The 23,451-nt window shown below is 33.2% G+C and overlaps 1 protein-coding gene across 1 annotated transcript in view; it reads left to right on the forward strand.

The window, feature by feature from the left end:
• Positions 1 to 1,636: 1,636 nt before the first annotated feature.
• The window catches only part of Sox14 (Sox box protein 14), an 84,246-nt gene continuing 62,431 nt past the window's right edge, over positions 1,637 to 23,451 (forward strand). The window contains exon 1 of the mRNA XM_073990766.1: positions 1,637 to 5,155. Coding sequence (XP_073846867.1) covers positions 3,935 to 5,155 — 1,221 coding nt within the window. The 5' untranslated portion in view covers positions 1,637 to 3,934. The remainder of the gene's footprint in view (positions 5,156 to 23,451) is intronic.

Here is a 23,451-nt window from a genome sequence, read left to right on the forward strand (position 1 = left end):
TAACAAAAAATACAGCAACAACAAATTCTGAGCAGCAACAAGTTTTGCCATGCCAATAGTTTCCTATTTGAAAAAAAAACTACATTTTTAACAAATCAAGTAAAACAACGACGACTGTAACACAGCAAATTTGAAATATAATTATGTGTGAATAAAGTATAGAGCAAAAAAGCAAGAAAAAAATAGTAGCAACATTTAGATTCACCTTGAAATCGCTTTTAATTTTTTTCTGTTTCGTATTCTGCTGTGTTCATTTCAAACCCCAGCAGCAGACGCAACGACCAAACAACAATCTGCCAGTCAGCCAGCCAACTAGCAAATGTGCGAGCTTAGAAAAATAATTATAAAATATAATAGCAACAACAACAACAACAGCAAAGGCATCAAAGCCAAGCCAGCAACCATTATTATAAACACCAACAAAGTAACAAGCCAGCAATTAAAGCCCAGAAATCCAGCTGTGGTAGGTAGGTAAGACCACAGAACGCCAACAATCAGTTACAAAATCCATCCAATTTTAACTGCTAAATCAACAACAACAAAAACAACAAGCTGAGATACTAGCCCTGTCTTAAAGGATATTGGTTATTTTAAACAAACTGTCCTTGGAACCAGGCCAAGAAAGGATCAGCCATTATTCCTTGCTTCCTTCTTTTGATATAAATATTAAAATAAGTAACCATAGAGAAAAACTGTAGATTTTTTTAATGTTAACAACAACAACAAGCAAACCAACTACCTCAGGAACAAAACAACAACAACAACTATAGATAGTTTTTTATAACATTAAAAAATTTTAAACTGCAACGAAAAAATATAGAAAAACAAAACCACCAACAAAAAAGAAACCAGGAAAACAACACAAATCTACATTTAAAACTAAATAACAACAACAACTTATATACCTAATAACAAAAACAACAACAACAACAACAGCATATAATACAACTCCTCTGGGTCTGACTCAACTTTGAGAAAGAAGCAAAAAAAAACCAATTGGAAAACGAAACGTATGAAAAACAACAACAACAGCAACAGAAATTATTACTCATTCACTACAACCCCAACAAAAACAAAAAATTGGAGGTAGCAGCAGCAACAGCACCACATTAACAAATGTTCAACATCAACACCACCGTCAATAGTTTTGTTTTGTAAAGGTTTCAAACCTCAACAGTAAAGACCAAACACTGCCCAAGGAGACTCATTTTGGCTACAGCAAAAACAAGCAAGAAAAACCATAACCAAGCAGAGAAGAATCAAGGGACTCAAGCAAAAAAAAAACGGAGACCCCCTGATAGCAAACAGAGCTAAGCCAAACATTCAACCAGCCAGACCTCAATTTTGTTTTTAGCTAAATCAGCAAAAAATAAATAAAATATTTACAACAACAAAAACCTTATCAAGTTACAACAACAACATCAATCTGCAATTAAAGATAAGGCAAAAAAAAATTAATTTTTATTTTTGCAAAAAATTTGAATTTCACTCAAACTTTGAAATTTCACTCAATACAAAAATCTTTAAAAATTGTGTTAAAATTAAAGAAAACTAAGTTTTGTGATAAAAATATTTTTTTGCGGAAAATTTAATGAAGTTTTGAATTTCGCTCAAACTTCGAGTTTTCACTCAATACAAAAATCTATGAAAATTGTGTTAAAATTAAAGAAAACTAAGTTTTGTGATAAAAATTTAAAGAAAAATCAACAAAAAACCCAAAACGCTCAATTTGCAAGAAACCACTCAATATAAAAATTGAGGAAATTTTACAAAAATCACATGAAAACAGTGGCTAATTGAAAGATTTTGCGGTGAAAAACATAAAAACCCAGATTTTTATAAACAAAATCAAGAATTTCCAAAATCACTCAAGTGTGTTGGGAAAAAAACTCAAGTAAAAAAATTTAATAAAAAAAGTGACAAAAACTAAAATCAAAATAAAAAACATAAAAACCCTGATTTTGATAAACAAAATCAAGAATTTTCAAAATCACTCAAGTGTGCTGGGAAAAAACTCAAGTGAAAATTGCCCGAAAATTTAATAAAAAAGTGACAAAAACTAAAATCAAAATAAATTCAATTAAAAATCACTCAAAGCAAAAATTCTAAAAACCAAAACAAAAATTGAAGTTAAAAGTGAAACTTTAAGAATTCTAACTCTACAGCCCACAAAAATCAATAAAATTGATTTCACTCAAAAAAATCGAAAAAAGTAAAAAATCACTCAATTCTTTCTAACCCCTAAAAAAGTGTAAATCTTATCAAAATTTAAAAAAAAGTGTGGAAAATACCTGTAAATGCAATTTCACTCATACACTGGAAAAAGAACTCAAAGTAATATTGTTGAAAATTGAATGAAAAATTAACCAATCTGCAAGAAATTGACAAAAAAATTTAAATAATTTACAAAAAAGTGCTAAAAATAACAAGAAATTTAATTTCACTCAAAGTTTCAAAACCACTCAATTGGAAATTAATGGAAACTTGGATTTCTTAGGACTTTTTTGGTGGAAATTAAAAGGCAATTTACCCAAACCTCAAGAAATTCCCAAGAATTTGTAACAATTTACAAAAAAAGTGCTAAAATTAACAACAAATTCAATTTCACTCAATTAAAAGAAAAACCACTCAATTTAATTTGCAGTGAAATTAAAAGAAAACGTTGCTAAAAATTTGAAATTTTGGCTAAACATCAACAAATTAAAGAAAAACGAGTAAAATAACGCAATATCTCCAAGTCACTCAAGTAAAATTGCAAAAACACTCAATTGTAAATTACAGGAAACTTAAGTTTCTTTGGACTTTTTGGCCGCAAAACCAATAAGAACGTGAAAAGTGAATCGAAATTGTTGTAAATACTAAAACACTCAATTTTGAAAAAAAAAAACACTCAAATAAAAAATTGGAAAATTTTGTGGAAATTTTTACTAAAATCACAAAAACGCCGAAAAAACAATAATAACGTGAAAAAGTGAACCCTAACCCCCGGGAAAGGTAAAACACTCAATTGGACAAAAATCACTCAATTGAAAAAAAATTGCGGAAATTTCTAAGGAAATCATAAAAACGTTACAAAACGTCAAAAAATTATTGGAAATTGGCGAAAACTTAAAAACACTCAAATTTGAGAAAAATCACTCAAATTTAAAAAATTAAGGAAATTTTCTAAAATCGTCAAAAACAACAAAAAACGCCAAGAAACTGCTGGAAAAAAATCAAAAGCCAACAAATTTGACAACTTACAACAATTGAGAAAATTTCAAAAAATCTCAAAAATATTAAAAACAAAAACAAAACATTTTCTTCAAGCAAATTGAATGCCAAAATCACTACCATTTCTGTACAGTATTAGAAAATAAAATTTGCACTTACAAACTGAAATTGAAAATCTAACTGCAACTTCAAGGATCTCCAAACATTCTCACTTCTACTCAACCAAAGTGATTAACAACAAAAAGTATTTTCTTTAAATTTCTTAAAAAAACACAAACATTTATGAGTGAAAATTTTACAACAACATCACAAAAAAGTATTTAAAATTGGCAAAACAACAACATCACCAAACCAACTTCTATTGAAGCCTTAAATTTGCAAATGGTGCATCCTGAAAACCAACGAAACCATTTGCTATTGAAACCCCATAAAGGCCAACAACAACAAAGATGAATGTTGCAACAAAAATACAAATACAACAACAGCAACCCAACAACTTTAAGACTACAACTACAACAACTTTGAAAAGTTAAATAAACTGCAACAACAAAAGACTACAAAACAAACAAAAAAAGAAATCAACGAAACTTCCATTTGTGATCTCCAAAGAAATCTATTTTTTATAAAAAAACAAACCGAAAGGAACCCTCCTTCCTTCCTTTATCAACCAAGTTTTTTTGGATCAAGAAACCTCACCCCCTTCTACTGAAAACCAACAAAAATGATTTGTGAATCAAATCCATTGAATGATTTTCAAGACGAAGAAGATTCCATACTACAGCAACAACAACAGCAGCAGCAACAGCTACATCCGCTGCACAGCCTAACCTATGCCAGTTCCCCACATGAAATTACCCTAAATCCAATAGATTTGGAACAGGTCTCAATTGAGGATCTCATTGAGGAGGATATGAATGACTTCATTGAGGAAGTCGAAGAGAAACAACAAGAACAGCAACAGCGCGAACAAGAACAAGATAAATTTAGTCGCAACTTTTATAAATTCCAAGAGGATGATGGTGATGTTCTACTGAGAGATGATGATGATTTTCTGGTAGAAACAACAAAAGAAGTGATCACAGAAGACGAACACCAGCACTACGCTGAAACTGTCTTAGCCGAAGTAGAAGAAGAAGAGGAAGACGAAGACGGAGAGGTATTTTTAAGTCACAGAATAGGACAGCAGGCTGTCAATAAGGAAACAGTAACAGAAACAACGGTAGCATTGAAACAGCAACAACCACAACAAAAACGCAAAGGCAAAGTTACGGCAACGTTGACAGCAACGTCAACGCCAAATATTACTCATGCAAAAGTTGGAGCAACAAAGGCAAGGCAACAACAACAACAACAGCAATCATTAACAGCTGCTAACATATGTAAAAAATCCAACAACAACAATAACAACAATATATTTTTGATTAACAACAACATTCACAACAGCAACAGTAACAGCAGTATCATAAGCTCCCACAGCACGAGCAGTAGTATTGTCAGCTTAAGCAACACCCACAACAACAACATAAGGACCTCAAATAGCAGCAACAACAACAACAATCAGAAAAATCAACAACTAAATTTTTCCTTGAATAGCAGCAGTGCTTCAGCTAGTCCTTTAAGCAGCAACAGCAGTTGTGCCGGCGGTGATGATAGTGGCAGTGTTAGCAATAAAATAAACATTAATTTTGAAAATAATTTAAATATTTTAAATTATAAAACGGGACAAAATTCGGAAGAATATTTAAATATCACATCACCAACAGCAATGAACAGTAATAACAATAACAACAACAATAACAACAGCTTTAAAATGGAACATCAAACAAATATGCAGCATTTACAACAGCAACCAACACAACAGCAACAGCTGCAGGGCCATGTTATCTTTGGCTCACAAAGGGTTAACATGAACTCAAGTACCCCATATTCGGATGCAACTCAAGTAAGTACCCACAAAAGAAAAAAAAACAACACCCACATTCAATAATATTTAATAAGCATAAAGCTTGGGGGGATATTACAAAAAAATATATATACATAAAAAAAGAATTATATACATACATATATAAATAAATATATACATACATATATAGTTGTTTATATTCAGTATTCAATTCAACTCAACTCGAAAAAAATTAATAAACATTTGTGCATTTTTTTTTGATCACACAAACACATTTATATAATTATACATACATACATATATTTACATACGAAGCCAACCATCAAGCCACTTCTATATGTTTGTACGTGTGTATTTGTGTGTGTATGCTGGAATACATGTCAAGCATATGTATATCCCCATAGATATTTATTAGATACTTTTATTTATTTTGCTCCTCCACTCCCTTAAAAAAATTTCGTTGCCTTCGTCGTCATATGCATTTATTGTCGTCGTCGCCACTTTCCTCCGAAACAAAAAATCCACCACATGATTCGTCGTCGCCACCAAACAGCCATCCATCCACTCAACTCTATTCCAATCATTTGGCTGCCTAAGCTATTTCAACCATTTAAGCAGAATTGAAGTTTTATATTTTTAAAAAAAGTTTTCGAACTTTAAGAATTTGGCACAGTGGGTGGTGGCAAGCAATAATTTTGTAAATGAACTAAAATAACAATAAAGGTGGATTTTTTAAAGATTTTCAGCCACCTTCAAAGGCCACAAGTAAAGTTGATTTTTTAAAGATTTGTAGGAGGACAACAAAGGCCACAAGAAACATGAATTTTTTAAAATTTGTAGGAGGACAACACAAGCCACAATAAATGTGGGTTTTAAAAGATTTTTAGGAAGACAACAAAGGCCACAAGAAACGTGGATTTTTTAAAGATTTTTAGGTGGGCAACAAAGGCCACAAGAAACGTGCATTTTTTAAAGATTTTAGAAGGACAACATAAGCCACAAGAAATGTGGATTTTTGAAAGACTTTTAGGAGGCCATTAAATGCCACAATAAACGTGGATTTAAAAAAAAATTAAAAGCACAACAAAAGCCACAAGAAACGTAAGGTTTAAAGATTTTTAGCAGGACAACAAAGGCCAAAAGAAACGTGTTCTTTTAAAGATTTTTAGGAAGAAGCAAAGGCCCCATGAAACGTGGATTTTTTTTAAGATTTTTAGGAAGAAGCAAAGGCCACAAGAAACGTGCATTTTTTAAAGATTTTAGAAGGACAACAAAGGTCACAAGGAGTGTGGATTTTTAAAGATTTTTAGCCACCCTCAAAGGCCACAAGAAACGGTAATTTTTTAAAGATTTTTAGCCACCCCAAAGGCCACAAGAAACGAGAATTTTTAAAAGATTTTTAGGAGGAGAAAGAAGAGAAGTTTTTAAAAAAATTTTAGGAGAAATGTGGATTTTTTTAAAGATTTTTAGCCACCCTCAAAGGCCACAAGAAACGTGGATTTTTTTAAAGATTTTTAGCCACCCTCAAAGGCCACAAGGAACGTGGATTTTTTAAAGATTTTTAGCCACCCTCAAAGGCCACAAGAAACGTGGATTTTTAAAAGATTTTTAGCCACCCTCAAAGGCCACAAGAAACGTGGATTTTTTAAAGATTTTTAGCCACCATCAAAGGCCACAAGAAACGTGGATTTTTTAAAGATTTTTAGCCACCATCAAAGGCCACAAGAAACGTGGATTTTTAAAAGATTTTTAGCCACCCTCAAAGGCCACAAGAAACGTAGATTTGTTAAAGATTTTTAGCCACCATCAAAGGCCAAAAGAAAAGTGGATTTTTAAAAGATTTTTAGCCACCCTCAAAGGCCACAAGAAACGTAGATTTGTTAAAGATTTTTAGCCACCATCAAAGGCCAAAAGAAAAGTGGATTTTTAAAAGATTTTTAGCCACCCTCAAAGGCCAAAAGAAACGTGGATTTTTAGCCACCCTCAAAGGCCACAAGAAACGTGGATTTTTAAAAGATTTTTAGCCACCCTCAAAGGCCACAAGAAACGTGGATTATTTAAAGACTTTTAGCCACCCTCAAAGGCCACAAGAAACGGTAATGTTTTAAAGATTTTTAGCCATCCCAAAGACCACAAGAAACGTGATTTTTTAAAAAAAAATTTAGCCACACTCAAAGGCCACAGGAAACGTGAATTTTTTAAATATTTTTAGAAGGACAACAAAGGCCACAATAAATGAAGATTTTTTAAAGATTTTTAGAAGGACAACAAAGGCCACAAGAAACGTGGATTTTTAGGACGACAACAAAGGCCAAGGGAAACGTTAATTTTTTCAAGATTTTTAGGAGGACAACAAAGGCCACAAGAAAAGTGGATTTTTTAAATATTTTTAGGGGGAAAATAAATGCCAAAAACGTGTATTTTTATAGATTTTTAGAAAAACAACAAAGGCCATAAAAACGTGGATTTTTTTAAAGATTCTTAGGAAGAAGAAAAGGATTCATGAAATTTGTATTTTTTTATGAGAAGATCAACTGATCTTCTATGAGAAGATCAACTGATCTTCTATGAGAAGATCAACCGATCTTCAATGAGAAGGTCAACTGATCTTCTACGAGAAGATCAACCGATTTTCTATGAGAAGATCAACCGATCTTCTATGAGCAGATCAACTTATCTTCTACGAGAAGATCAACCGATTTTCTATGAGAAGATCAACCGATTTTCTAGGAGAAGATCAACTGATCTTCTAGGAGAGGATCAACTGATCTTCCATGAGAAGATCGACCGATCTTCTATGAGAACACCAATAGAGCTTTAATGAGCTTTAATTCACTTCTATGAGAAGATCAACTGATCTTCTAGGAGAAGATCAACTGATATTCTATAAAGAGATCAACTGATATTCTAAGAAAAAATCAAATTATATTATATAAGAAGACCAACTGATCTTCTCTGAGAAAATCACCTGATCTTCTATGAGAAGATCAACCGATCTTCTATGAGAAGATCAACCGATCTTCTATGAGAAGATCAACTGATCTTCTGAGAGAAGGTCAACTGATCTTCTACGGGAAGATCAACTGATATTCTATGAAGAGATCAACCGATCTTCAATGAGAGGATCAACCGATCTTCAACGAGAAGATCAACCGATCTTCAATGAAGAGATCAACTGATCTTCTGTGAGAAAATCAACTGATCTTCTGTGAGAAGGTCAACTGATCTTCTACGGGAAGATCAACTGATCTTCTATGAGAAGATCAACTGAACTTCCATGAGAATATCAACTGATCTTCTACAAGAAGGTCAACTGATCTTCTACGGGAAGATCAACTGATCTTCTATGAGAAGATCAACTGATATTCTATGAAGAAATCAACCGATCTTCTATGAGAAGACCAATAGAGCTCTAATTCACTTCTATGAGAAGATCAACTGATCTTCTATGAGAAGATCAACAGATCTTCTAGGAGAAGATCAACCGATCTTCAATGAGAAGATCAACCGATCTTCAATGAGAGGATCGACCGATCTTCAACGAGAAGATCAACCGATCTTCAATGAAGAGATCAACTGATCTTCTGTGAGAAAATCAACTGATCTTTTATGAGAAGATCAACTGATCTTCTATGAGAAGATCAACTGATCTTCTATGAGAAGTTAACCCGATCTTCTAGGAGAAGATCAACCGATCTTCTATGAGAAGGTCAAACGATCTTCTATGAGATCAACCAATTTTTTATGAGAAGATCAACTGATCTTCTATGAGAAAATCAACTGATCTTCTATGAAAAGATCAACAGATCTTCAGTGAGAATATCAATAGATCTTCTATGAGAAGATCAAACGATCTTCTATGAGATCATTCAATCTTCTATGAGAAGATCATTCAATCTTCTATGAGAAGATCATTCAATCTTCTATGAGAAGATCAACTGATCTTCTAGGAGAAGTTCAACTGATCTTCTAGGAGAAGATCTTCTACGAGATGGTTCTATTAGAAGATCAAATGATCTTCTAGGAGAAGATCATTCAATCTTCTATGAGAAGATCAACTGATCTTCTAGAAGAAGTTCAACTGATCTTCTAGGAGAAGATCTTCTACGAGATGGTTCTATTAGAAGATCAAATGATCTTCTAGGAGAAGATCAACTGATCTTCTGCGAGAGGATCAACCGATATTCAATGAGAAGATCAACCGATCTTCTATGGGAATATCAACTGATCTTCTCACATCTGATCTTCTGTGAGAAAATTACCTGATCTTCTATGAGAATATCAACTGATCTTCTGTAAGAAAATCAACTGATCTTCTACGAGAAGATCAACTGATCTTTTATGAGAATATCAACCGATCTTCTATGAGAAGATCAACCGATCTTCTATGAGAAGATCAACCGATCTTCAATGAGAAGATTAAAATATCTATGAGAAAATCAACTGATCTTCTATGAGAGGATCATCTGAACTTCTATGAGAATATCATCTGAACTTCTATGAGAATATCATCTGAACTTCTATGAGAAGATCAACTGATTTTCTATGAGAAGATCAACTGATCTTCTATGAGAAGATCAACTGAACTTCCATGAGAATATCAACTGATCTTCAATGAGAAGATCGACTGATTTTATATGAGAAGATTGGCTGATCTTCTATGAAAATATCAACTGATGCTCATTGAGAAGTTCGATTTATCTTCTATGCGAAGTTCGTGTGCTCTTCTATGAGAAAATCAAGTGATCTTCTACGAAAAGATCAAGAAAGAAGAGCAGATATTCTATAAGAAGATGAACCGATTTTTTAATTAGAAGATCAGCCTGATCTTCTTCGGAAAAATTGTCTGTTCTTCTATGAGAAGATTTTCGATTAGAAGACCAACTGATCTTCTAAGAGAAGATGAATTGATCTTTTTGAGAGATCAACTGATATTCTACACGAAATTTACCTGATCTTTCATGAGAAGATTAACTGACCTTCTACGAGAAGATCAACTGATCTTCTACGAGAAAATTAACTGATATTCTATGAAGAGATCAACTGATATTCTAAGAAAAAATTATATTATATTAGAAGACAACTGATCTTCAAAGATCAACCGATTTTCTATGAGAAGATTAAAGGATCTTCTATGAAAAGATCAACTGATCTTCTGCGAGAAGGTCAACTGATATTCTAAAAAAAATAACATTATTTTATATGAGAAGACCAACTGATCTTCTGTGAGAAGACCAATAGAGCTTTAATGAGATTTAATTCACTTCTATGAGAAGATCAACTGATCTTATTGGATCAAATGATCTTATTTTAGAAGATCAACTGATATTCCATTCGAAGATCGACTTATCTTTTATGAAAATATCAACTGATCCTCATTGAAAAGTTCGACAGATATGCTATGAGAAGATAGATTGATATCCCAAGAGAAGTTCAACTTATCTTCTATGAGAAGATAAACTGATCTTCTATGGGAAGATCAACTAATCTTCTGTGAGAAGATCAACTGATCTTTTATGAGAAGATCAACTGATCTTCTATAAGGAGATCAACTAATTTTCTATAAGAAGATCAACCGACCTTCTATGAGAAGGTCGACTGATCTTCTATGAGAAGATTTTCTATTAGAATATCAACTGATCTTCTATGTTCTTCTTATACTGGACAAAAAGGTCGTCTTAGAAAAGAGCAAAATGTCTTCTTAGAGAGACCAAAAATTGTTCTAATTCTTCTTATTCTAACTTCTAACAAAACTGTTTTCTAAGGGAAGACCATAAAGTTTTGTTATAGAAAGCCATAAGAAGTTCTTATTAAAGAAGATTAGAAGACCAACTAATAGAAGATTAAAAGTGTTCGAGTAAATTAGCAAAAGGTCTTCTTATAGAAGACCAAAAGGCCATAAAAAGGTCTTCTGAAAGAAGAGCAAAAGGTATTTTTATAGAAGAACAAATGGCTTCTTATAGAAGATGAAAAAGTCTTCCTTTAAAAGGCCAAACGATTTTCTATGGAGGGGTGTAGGAAGGTCTTCCCAAAGAAGACCAAAAGTCTTCCCATAGAAGACCAAAGGTCTTCCCATAGAATATCAAGAGGTTTTTTTATAGAATACCAAAATTCCTTCTTATAGGAGATCAAAAGCTTTTCTTTTTAGAAGACCAATTGATCTTCCCACAGATGACCAAAATTGTGTCCTATAGAAGATTAAAAGCTAGTCTTAGAGGAGAACAAAAGATCTTCTTAGAGAAGACAAAAGTTTTTTTTACAGAAGACCCAAAGATATTCTAAGAGAAGTACGAAAGCTCTTTTTTATTGAAGACCAAAAGGTGTTGTTATAGAATACCAAAAGTTCTCCCTTTTGAAGACCAAATATTCTCATTTTTAACCTTTCCAAACACTGTGTCACATTAAACTTTATCTACAATTTCCTTCTAAAAAAACTCCAAAGCAAATTAAGCAGCAGCAACGACGACGAAAAAAAAATTATGGGGAACACCAATAACAACAACAACTAACCAAACTATACATTATAAAATTAAAGAAAACAAAACGACGAAATAGTCGAAGAAGAAGGAGAAGAGGCAGCAGAAACAACCATAACAAGGAGAATACTAAAAATCGTCTGATTATAGACGGACAGACATTTTGTGTCTGTGAACTTTTTTTTTTTGTGTAGCTTCTTCCTTTGAACGTAGTTTACGCTGCTTTTTTACTCTGTTGCTTCTTCAACGTAAGGCAAAGGCAATGGGGACAACACTTTGATGGGTTTGTAACTATTGTAACAATGCATTATAATGTACATTGTGTCTGTCCTTTTGTCCGTCTGCCTGGCTGCAACGATACGTCGCCACCTTCCATGACAGTTTTTACTCACGGTTTTCCCTTACATACGCATTTTTATCCGGACATTGTGTCCGCAACTATATGCACACATATACACAGACAGAGCTATTAACCATGAATCATAAACACAAGTTTCTGGTGTTAGCCATGGACATTGAAGATTTGTTTACTGTTGTTGTTAGTGTTTTATTTTTTATGAGTCCCATAAAGAAAAGAAGTGTGAAATAGTCATCATCCTCTAAATGAAGTGGAAGAAGAGGCAGTCAGCACTAGTCTCAATTGTGTGCTGTTAATCCAGTCAAATACAGTGGATGGACACGTTTGGAGTATTGGTTTGGATATTAATGTCAATGATATTTATAATGGTCTACGACAAGGTTGAGGGGTGGTTGGATGGTTGGTCGGTTAGTTGTTGGGTATGCGGAATTACTTGTAACTCGCAGCACTTCCCATGTGGCTGGCTGGCTATTCATTTGTTAATCTTTCGTGGGTAATAATGTGCTTTAAAACGAACAAAAAAGTACGGAGTTATAATAACACCCGACTCAAGCCCAATTAGCCACGTTTTGTTGCTAGTCAGCCAACAGCAAACTTTTCATTTAGTTTGGGTTTTCAGGTGACTCATGGCACATCTATGCACTTTAACAGCAGAACCCGACAGAACTAAAACAAAATATTACATACCAAAAAAAAAACCACACACACAGCAAAAATGTGTGGTGCACAGCAGTGCAGCGAGGATAAATGGGGAGGTCTTTTTGTTATAAATTGTTGTTGTTGCTGTTGTTGCTTATGGCGACCATCAGAATGAAAAAAATGCAACAACCTCGTCGCATTTATTGCCTGTAGTTTTTGTTGTTTTTAGTTTTTGCCAGCCACTATAGGAAATCCAAACATCCACAATTTGCTCACCCCATCAACAGCCAACCCGCCAACCAGCCAGCCACATCTTGTAAGTGAATCAATGATGACCTTCACAACATGACCTTCCTTTGCTATAGTTTTTTGTCGTTTACAAATGCGCTAGAAGGAAGAAACAAAATAGAATTGAAGTTTGAAAATTATGAAAAAAAACGTTTGAATTTTGATTTGCCACATCGGATTGAATCGTATCGTATCGCATCACCGTATCATGCATGTCATTGAAATGATTCATTCAAATTGGTGTAACGACCGTTTGTGTGCGATTTGTATTAGTTTCGTGTTACAGCAACCAGACATATCGAATCGGTAATAATTGCTGAAGATCATTATGGGGGTATTTTTCCATCAAAAATGAAAACGTAACACAGAAATAAAAGGCATATATTGGACCTGAGGTTACATTGTAAGGTCACATACCATCACAATGAAATAAAAAATTAAAAATTAAGTTTTAAAATTCACAAATGAAGTTTGGAATCTCTTGACTAGTTGATACGTATAATCTTAGCAGTGTGTTGCCTGCGGTATGGTATATTCAGTCTGCATAATGTTGTTTCAAGGGTCCACATTACAGTGTAAATTTTTCACGCTTTGGTAAAATTTTTGTAATTTCGACACCTTTATTGTTGGCTACAAATGTTCTCCTTTGCTTCGATACCGCTCACTCCTGGTCATACGCAGAGGCCTCTCATATTTTACGGTTACTTGCATAGACTTGGAAATACTTTCCCACTGCCCTGTTATGGAGGACCAGAAAGTCCACATTTGGAAGGCTAGAAGGTCTTATTATTGAAAACTACACCATTTTCAAAAGTAATTCGAATCATTTTAATAGTAATTCGCGAATTACATTTTAAATCACAACATTCCAATTGTGGTTCGAAAATTCTATTTGTAATTCGAAACATTTCAATTTTAATTCGAAAATTCTATTTGTAATTCGAAACATTTTAATTGTAATTCCAGAATTCCACGCGTAATTCGAAGCATTTCAATTGTTATTTGAAAATTCCAATTGTAATTCGAATTATTCCATTTGTATTTCGAACTATTCCACTTGACATGCGAATTATTCCTTTTGTAATTCGAACTATTCCACTTGAAAGACGAATTTTTCCATTTATAATTCAAATTATTCCATATGAAATTCGAAATAAAAAAATACAATTTTTTAGTTGCATTGAGTTTGTATTTGGTTTTTACAATTACAAATAAAATGTCTCAAATTACCCATGAAATCAATAATTCGAATTTCAAATGAAATAATTCGAATTACAAAAGAAATGATTCGAATTACAAATGAAATAATTCGAATTACAATTAAAATGCTTCGAATTACACATGGAATTTTTGAAATGCTTCGAATTACAAATGGAATTTTTGAATTACAAATAAAATGTTACAAATTGAATCTAAAATAATTCGAATTACTTCTGAAAATGGTGTACAAGTTGAAGCAGAAAGATTTCGTATAAACGACTCTAAGATCCTCCTACAGAAGACGAGAAGAAAAAGACCATAATCTCTTCCTTTAGTAGAGCAAAAGTTCTTCTCTTGGAAGAGCATCAACTCTTCTTATAGAAGTGCAGAAAGTCTTCCCTTAGCAGAGCAGACGACCAAGATTGTCTCATAGAAGAACATGTGGAGAACTTTTCTTATGGAAGACCTGAAAGTCTTCTCACAGAAGCAGAAGCTCTTCTCTTAGAAAAACTCTTCTCATATAGAGCAGATGCTCTTCTCATAGAAGAAAAGCAGAATGTCTTCTCATGAAAAATCCTAATGCTTTCTCATGGAAGACCTGAAAGTCTTCTCACAGAAGCAGAAGCTCTTCTCTTAGAAAAACTCTTCTCATATAGAGCAGATGCTCTTCTTGTAGAAGAAAAGCAGAAGGTCTTCTCATGAAAAATCCTAATGCTTTCTCATGGAAGACCTGAAAGTCTTCCCACAGAAGCAGAAGCTCTTCTCTTAGAAAAACTCTTCTCATATAGAGCAGATGCTCTTCTCATAGGAGAAAAGCAGAAGGTCTTCTCATGAAAAATCCTAATGCCTTCTCATGGAAGACCTGAAAGTCTTCTCACAGAAGCAGAAGCTTTTCTCTTAGACAAACTCTTCTCATATAGAGCAGATGCTCTTCTCATAGAAGAAAAGCAGAAGGTCTTCTCATGAAAAATCCTAATGCCTTCTCATGGAAGACCTGAAAGTCTTCTCACAGAAGCAGAAGCTCTTCTCTTAGAAAAACTCTTCTCATATAGAGCAGATGCTCTTCTCATAGAAGAAAAGCAGAAGGTCTTCTCATGAAAAATCCTAATGCCTTCTCATGGAAGACCTGAAAGTCTTCTCACAGCAGCAGAAGCTCTTCTCTTAGAAAAACTCTTCTCATATAGAGCAGATGTTCTTCTCATAGAAGAAAAGCAGAAGGTCTTCTCATGAAAAATCCTAATGAATTCTCATGGAAGACCAGAAGCTCTTCTCTTAGAAAAACTCATATCATATAGAGCAGATGCTCTTCTCATAGAAGAAAAGCAGAAGATCTTCTCATGAAAGATCCTAATGCTTTCTCATGGAAGACTTGAAAGTCTTCTCACAGAAGCAGAAGCTCTTCTTATAGAAAAACTCTTCTCATATAGAGCAGATGCTCTTCTCATAGAAGAAAAGCAGAAGCTCTTATCATAGAAGAGAAAGAATCTTCTCATAGAAGAAGAAAAGCTTCTTTTGAGGAACAGTGGAAGCTCTTCTTATAGAAGAAGAGAAAGTCTTCTCATATCAAAGTAAATGGTCTTAGCTTAGCAGAGTAGAAGTTCTTCTCATAGAAGAGCAGGCGCTCTTCTAATAGAAGAGCTTAAGCTCTTGTCATGGAATAACATAAGCTCTTCTCATGGAAAAGTAAAAGCTCTTCTCATGGAATAGTAAAAGCTCTTCTCATGGAATAGTAAAAGCTCTTCAAATGAAAGAGTAAAAGTTCCTCTCAAAGAAAAGCCGAAGCTCTTCTCATGGAAAAGCTGAAGCTCTTCCCATTAAAATGCAGCACCTCTTCCCATAAAAGGGCAGGATCAATAGGTCTTATAGGAGAGCAGAATATCTTCTCATAGAAGAGCATAAGTTTCTCTCTAATAAGGACAGGTGATCCGTCCGTGGAAGAGCTGGTGGTGTTTTCGTAGAAAGCAAAAGCTCTTCTAATTAAAGAATAAATGCTCTCTTCTCATAAAAGAACACATGCTTTTCTCTTAGAAGATCAGAGGCTCTGTTTTTATATAAGCGTACAAGCTCTCTCACAGAGGAGCTTAACGTTTTCTCATAGAAAACCTGAAGGTATCTTTTCATAGAAGAGCAAAAGCTCTTACCATAGAAGTGCAAAAGCTCTTACCATAGAAGAACAAAAGCTCTTCTTATTGTTTTTAATTTCGCCTATTGTCCTCTTACCATTATTCCCCACCATGGCGGTGTATATCAAATGATTTCCATACTCTTTGTGAAATTAACATTTCTTCACACTCTCTGCTGAGGCTAATTTCGAAATCAAAATCCATATATGTAGGCATTTATTTAAAAAAACGAAGAAATTAAATGAAATAAAATAATAAAAATATTGAAACAACGTAATTGTAAAAGTTTTGTTTTCAGTCAATCTGGCTTGGCTGGCTGGTTGTCTGTCTGTCCATGTCTTTGGTGGTCTTATCAAACCAGGAAGTGATTTGCAAATGCGATTTCCATTACATTGTTGGGGAATAGCTAGATAGGCAGACAGCCAGCCGTGCAGAGGGACAGATGTGTGGCTGGCTGGAGAGGTGGTGTTACGTGTGTTGTATTGATAGATGCAACTGAATTGATGATTTGTTAATCACCAGCACCCTATTACGACCCGTTAATTAAATAAAAATGGGGACAAAAATTGTTAAAGTTTGCAAATTTATTTAAAAAAAAAAATAAATAAACAAATGCCTTCATTATTTTTTAAATGTCAATAGAAAATTTATGATGACACACGCATTTTGACGACAATCAGCCTACAGACGAATGATGGAAGATAAGCCAACTCAAAATCAATTATTTGAAAATTAAAAACAAATATGAGACACAATTTCCAATATTCCGCAAAGATGTTATAATTCTTTTACACTTATTATGTAATCTGAATTTTAATATTTTTAAATCCTTTTAAAATAAAATGTTGTTCCATTTCATTTACTTTGTTGCTAATTTATTGTTTAAACAAATTTGTCAAAGACATTTGGCATTTCACTCAATGTGTCCAAAATTTATTGCTTATTTAAACCAAAATTAAAGTAACGGTCATTTCGAAACAAAAAACAACCATGTATATACATATATGTACATATATATTTCACACCAATTAGTATGCATTAGATGTGACATGGGAAATATCAAAAAAATGACATTTAAAAAAAATAAAATTAAAATTAGAAAAAATCGTTTAACGTTTTTTTTGTATTTTTAAATTTTTTTTAACAAGGAACTGGATAAACAACTTACGTCTATTTTCTTTCAAAATGAATTTTGTATAATTAATTTATAATAATTATCTATTATTTAACACTTCTTGGTGCTTGGCCAGATGAATGACCATAGATTAGCATTTATTTAAAAAAAAGAAAGAAGAATTTAATTATTAACAAAATTTAAATGTTAAAAAAAACTACAACAACAGATGTTAGTTGGCTATCACTACTTTTATTTATTTAATTAGACAACCTAAATACATACATTGTTATATGTATGTAAATGTGTTCATCCCCGACTATCTTTGTATAATTACTTTTGCATGATGACGCTGATGATTAAATGTTTAATTTGTGACCATTCAAACAGACCGTGTGTGTGAAAATATGATTGTGATTTTTTTTTTGGTTTATTTGCGGTTTTTTTGTCGGTTATTTGGTGACTGGCAGTCTGTTCTGTCACCATGATCATCAACGCCGCCGCCATTAACCCAACAAATATTCCCCCAAATTATTATTCATATTCAGAGAGCAGCAGCTCAGTGGTGGTCGCCTGGCTGAATGCCCCCAAAAAAGCAGCAGCGCAACAACAACAAATAACACGATAAGCCATTAACATCATCATATTTATTAACAGAAACCTTATGTTTTTTGCTGGTTGTGAAATTTTACGTTTGGATTTCTAAGAATGAAATTGCGTTGTTGATAAATCCGTCGAAATTTTTGTCATTTCCCTTTTTAGAAGAAATAGCATTACTTATTTCGGTTTATGGAAAAATTTTAATAGGTTTCCTATGAAATAAAAATTATAATAAACATAAGAAATTTCCAAAAACTAGGAGAGACTTATTATCAATTGATTAAAGGAAAAACCTGTAAGGAAAGGATCATAGTCGGGCGGGGCCGACTACATGATACACTACATCACTGTGAATATATAAAATATAGGATATATGTATATGTATATAAATTTAAACTGAGTTCTATATATAATATAGTACACTTATTACTAGACAAAATGCTGTCACACATTCCAAAGTTCATCAGAATTGGCAGATATTGGGTGTTTGGTTTTGGTGAAATCGGGCGAAAATATATATATCCAAATTTGATATATATAATATGATATAATTTGGCACATTTATTTTTAGACCGAATTTAGTCACACAAATCAAATTTCATCAAATTCGGTCGAATATAGGGTGTTTGGTGCAGCCAATACCTCAAATCGGACGAAAATATATATGGGAGCTATATCCAAATCTGAACCGATTTCGTTGTAATTTGGCATATTTATTTTTAGACCGAATTCAGTCACACAAACCAAATTTCATCAAATTCGGACGTATATAGGGTGTTTGGTGCAGCAAATACCTCAAATCGGCCGAAAATATATATGGGAGCTATATCCAAATCTAAACCGATTTCGTTGTAATTTGGCTTATTTATTTTTAGACCGAATTCAGTCACACAAACCAAATTTCATCAAATTCGGTCGTATATAGGGTGTTTGGTGCAGCAAATACGTCAAATCGGCCGAAAATATATATGGGAGCTATATCCAAATCCGAACCGATTTCGTTGTAATTTGGCATATTTATTTTTAGACCGAATTCAGTCACACAATCCAAATTTCATCAAATTCGGTGGTATATAGCCTGTTTGGTGCTGCAAATACCTCAAATCGGCCGAAAATATATATAGGAGCTATATCCAAATCTGAACCGATTTCGTTGTAATTTGGCATATTTATTTTTAAACTGAATTCAGTCACACAATCCAAATTCCATCAAATTCGGTCGTATATAGCGTATTTGGTGCAGCAAATACGTCAAATCGGCCGAAAATATATATGGGAGCTATATCCAAATCTGAACCGATTTCGTTGTAATTTGGCATATTTATTTTCAGACCGAATTCAGTCACACAATCCAAATTTCATCAAATTCGGTCGTACATAGGGTGTTTGGTGCAGCAAATACGTGAAATCGGCCGAAAATATATATGGGAGCTATATCCAAATCTGAACCGATTTCAATGTAATTTGGCACATTTATTTTTAGATCGAATTCCGTCACGCATTTCAAATTTCATTAAAATCGGGCAGATAAGGCGTGGTTGGTGCTGCAAATACGTCAAATCGGCCGAAAATATATATGGGAGCTATATCCAAATCTGAAGCGATTTCGATATTATTTGGCACATTTATTTCTAGACCAAATTCAGTCACACAAACCAAATTTCATCAAATTCGGTCGTATATAGGGTGTTTGGTGCAGTAAATACGTCAAATCGGCCTAAAATATATATGGGAGCTATATCCAAATCTGAACCGATTTCGATATAATTTGGCACATTTATTTTTAGACCAAATTCAGTCACACAAACCAAATTTCATCAAATTCGGTGGTATATAGTGTATTTGGTGCTGCAAATACCTCAAATCGGCCGAAAATATATATGGGAGCTATATCCAAATCTAAACCGATTTCGATATAATTTTGCACATTTATTTATAGGCCTAATTCCATCATAAATTCCAAATTTCATAAAAATTGGACGGATATAGCGTGTTTGGTGCATCAAATACCTCAAATCGGACGAAAATATATATGGGAGCTATATCCAAATCTGAACCGATTTTCACCAAAAGCAACAGCGTTCTTCCGACGGCTAAAAAAATTATCTTGCCTAATTTTCAGCCAAATCGGACAACAAATGCGACCTGTACGTTACGAACGGACGTACGGACGGACATGCATAAATCGACTCAGAAAGTGATTCTATGCATATCCCTAGAAGGAACTATGGGTCTATATCTTTTCCTTATGCATGTTACATACAAATGCACTAACACATAATACCCTTTACCACAGTGTGGTGTAGGGTATAATGAGTCGCTTTGAAATGGGAGTTTTAGACCCCACATACCACAAAAAAATTTTATTAAAAATTGACGCTTAGTTGGAATTTAGATTCTTAATTCTTAAAAATCGGCTCTAAGATTCCTCAAAAAATATTCTTAAAAATCCACGCTAGATGGCCATAAGATTCCCCAAAAAATATTCTTAAAAATCCGGTCTAAGTTGGCTTTAAGAGTCCTCAAAAAGTATTCTTCAAATTTCACGCTTTGTTGGCTTTAAAATTCCCCAAAAAATATTCTTAAAAATCCACGCTAGATGGCCTTAAGATTCCTCAAAAAATATTCTTAAAAATCCACGCTTTGTTGGCTTTAAAATTCCCCGAAAAATATTCTTAAAAATCCACGCTTTGTTAGCTGTAAAATTCCCCAAAAAATATTCTTAAAAATCCGCTCTAAGTTGGCTTTAAGAGTCCTCAAAAAATATTCTTAAAAATCCACGCTAGATGGCCTTAAGATTCTTCAAAAATATTCTTAAAAATCCACGCTAAGTTAGCCTTAAGATTCCTGAAAAACCACGCTTAGTTGGCCTTAAGATTCCTCAAAAAATATTCTTAAAAATCCACGCTTTGTTGACCTTAAGATTCCTCAAAAATTATTCTTAAAAATCCACTCTTAGTTGGCCTTAAGATTCGTCAAAAGTATTCTTAAAAATTCACTCTTAGTTGGCCTTAAGATTCGCAAAAGTATTCTTAAAAATCCACGCAGTTGGCCATAAGATTCCCCAAAAAATATTCTTAAAAATCCACGCTAGATGGCCATAAGATTCCCCAAAAAATATTCTTAAAAAATCCACGCTTAGTTGGCTTTAAGATTCCTCAAAAAATATTCTTAAAAATCCACGCAGTTGGCCTTAAGATTCCCCAAAAAATATTCTTAAAAATCCGTTCTATGTTGGCTTTAAGAGTCCTCAAAAAATATTCTTAAAAATCCACGCTAGATGGCCTTAAGATTCCCCAAAAAATATTCTTAAAAATCCGATCTAAGTTGGCTTTAAGAGTCCACAAAAATATTCTTAAAAATCCGCTCTAAGTTGGCTTTAAGAGTCCTCAAAAAATATTCTTAAAAATCCACGCAGTTGGCCATAAGATTCCCCAAAAAATATTCTTAAAAATCCACGCTAGATGGCCATAAGATTCCCCAAAAAATATTCTTAAAAATCCACGCTAGATGGCCATAAGATTCCCCAAAAAATATTCTTAAAAAATCCACGCTTAGTTGGCCTTAAGATTCCTCAAAAAATGTTCTTAAAAATCCACGCAGTTGGTCTTAAGATTCCTCAAAAAATATTCCTAAAAATCCATGCTTAGTTTGCCTTAAGATTCCTTAAAAAATATTTTTAATTGGCCTTAAGATTCCTCACGTCATGCTTAAGTGTTCTCACATGCTCCTTCTGAATTTTTGGTCGGGTTATTCGATGCAAAAGCTTAAGTTTTTCTCAGGTATGGTATTTCAAAAATCAGAGCATTAATATTATATTTAGATGCTTTGAATTTATTGAAGCAAAGATGAAAATTTTTTTAGTCACTTTGTTCCATGTGATTTATAAGAGACGTATTTTGTCACCTACAGTAATGATATATACTTTTAAAAATATATACATATATGTTCATAGGCCTAAGCTTAAAATCGACTAAAGACGCTCGTTGGGCGCCACAAAAAATTGGAAATATTCCTATATAAAATCTCTGGAAAATCTAAGTTGCCATTTATATTAGTCTTTATAGAGTTTAACACAATTTCCAACAGAATTGCTGTGGAACCTGATTGGGAGCCAAAAATCAATAACTTTGGAAATATTCCAACCAAAAAGTTGTAATTGCTCTAACATGGCACTCTCACTGATTTCCAATAAAACATAAATCGATTTATAGCATATTTTATTTATATAAATCAAAACCTACGTTGGGCGCCACATAGTCACAACAGAAATATCCTGTTATATGATTTCGTAAAGTGTTATTCTTTATATTTTATAATATTAACAATTCACACTGGGATCTCTATAGATTGCCATTGGATGCCATTGCGGAACATTCGAAATTTTCTTATAAAAATATTCCTATTTTTCTAAAAAAAAATCATTACCTTTTTTGCGTATATTTCTCTCGAAATAGGATTTTAGTGATCATATTGCACTTCTTTCTGTTTTTTTTTTTTTTTTTTTTTTTGTTTTCCCAATTAGTATTAGAGCTGCCAATCAAAACATTCAAAATTTTAATTACTTCAAGTTTAATTTCAAACAATTCAAAATTTTGTTATAAAATTGTACCCCCCGCAAAAAATTTTTTCTCCATCCGTCATTAAAAGCTAAACAATTTTCCAAGTTTGATGAACCCTATGTAAACTGATATACTGTCACAGTTTAAATTAGTTTTACCTAAAAACCAATTAAAACTAATTTGCAACTCATTTAATATTCCTCGGAAAAAAGTGTTAATTAAAATGCAGATATTTGATAGGTATGTTTTGTTGCTTTTTTGCCAACTTCCAAAGATTCCATTGACCTTTTACATTTCAGCATCTAATAAGACACCCACACGCACGAAGACATTCATATATTTCGTGTACCTAAGGTTAAAGGTTATTGCCTAAAGAAAACATTTTATTGTACAACTGGAGAAATGGAATATTGCCACTGTCAGCCGCCACCGGGCAAGCAGGCACATGGCAGCAATGACAAGGCATTGAACTGCAAAAGTTCGGTGTTTTTTTTTTTTTTTTTTGGTTGCCGAAATACTACGTAATTGAAAAATGTCACTGGCCTCCTTAAATCGCACAAAAAAAGCCGACGCATGCACACAAGAAATTACTTGGCTGGATCTCTCTGGCCGCTCTCATATTCGATAATAAAATTAAAGTGGTTGAAATTTTATTTTGTATTTCATATTAATATTTATTACAAGATGTGGGTGTGTGTGTGCGTTTGTACATATTTTTTTGGATACAGAGTGGAGCATTATAGAGATTTTTCAATGGAAAAATGTATAGAGGCTTTCCTGATTTCTAGAAGGATAGATATCTTCAGAAACCTACAAATGACTGACTTCAAAGAAAAAGATCTATATAAGATATTTAAGTCCGTAGGCCTACCAGGGAGCCTATTCAGCAACACTTTTCAAAACTTCACTCATTGTTAATTTTTTATCAATTTTATTTGTTTGTTTTATTGTTGTTACAAAAACTACCGAATAAAA

This window comes from Musca autumnalis, unplaced genomic scaffold, assembly GCF_047663935.1.
Source record: "Musca autumnalis isolate F117 unplaced genomic scaffold, ASM4766393v1 scaffold_5, whole genome shotgun sequence".
Taxonomy (NCBI): Eukaryota; Metazoa; Arthropoda; class Insecta; order Diptera; family Muscidae; genus Musca; species Musca autumnalis.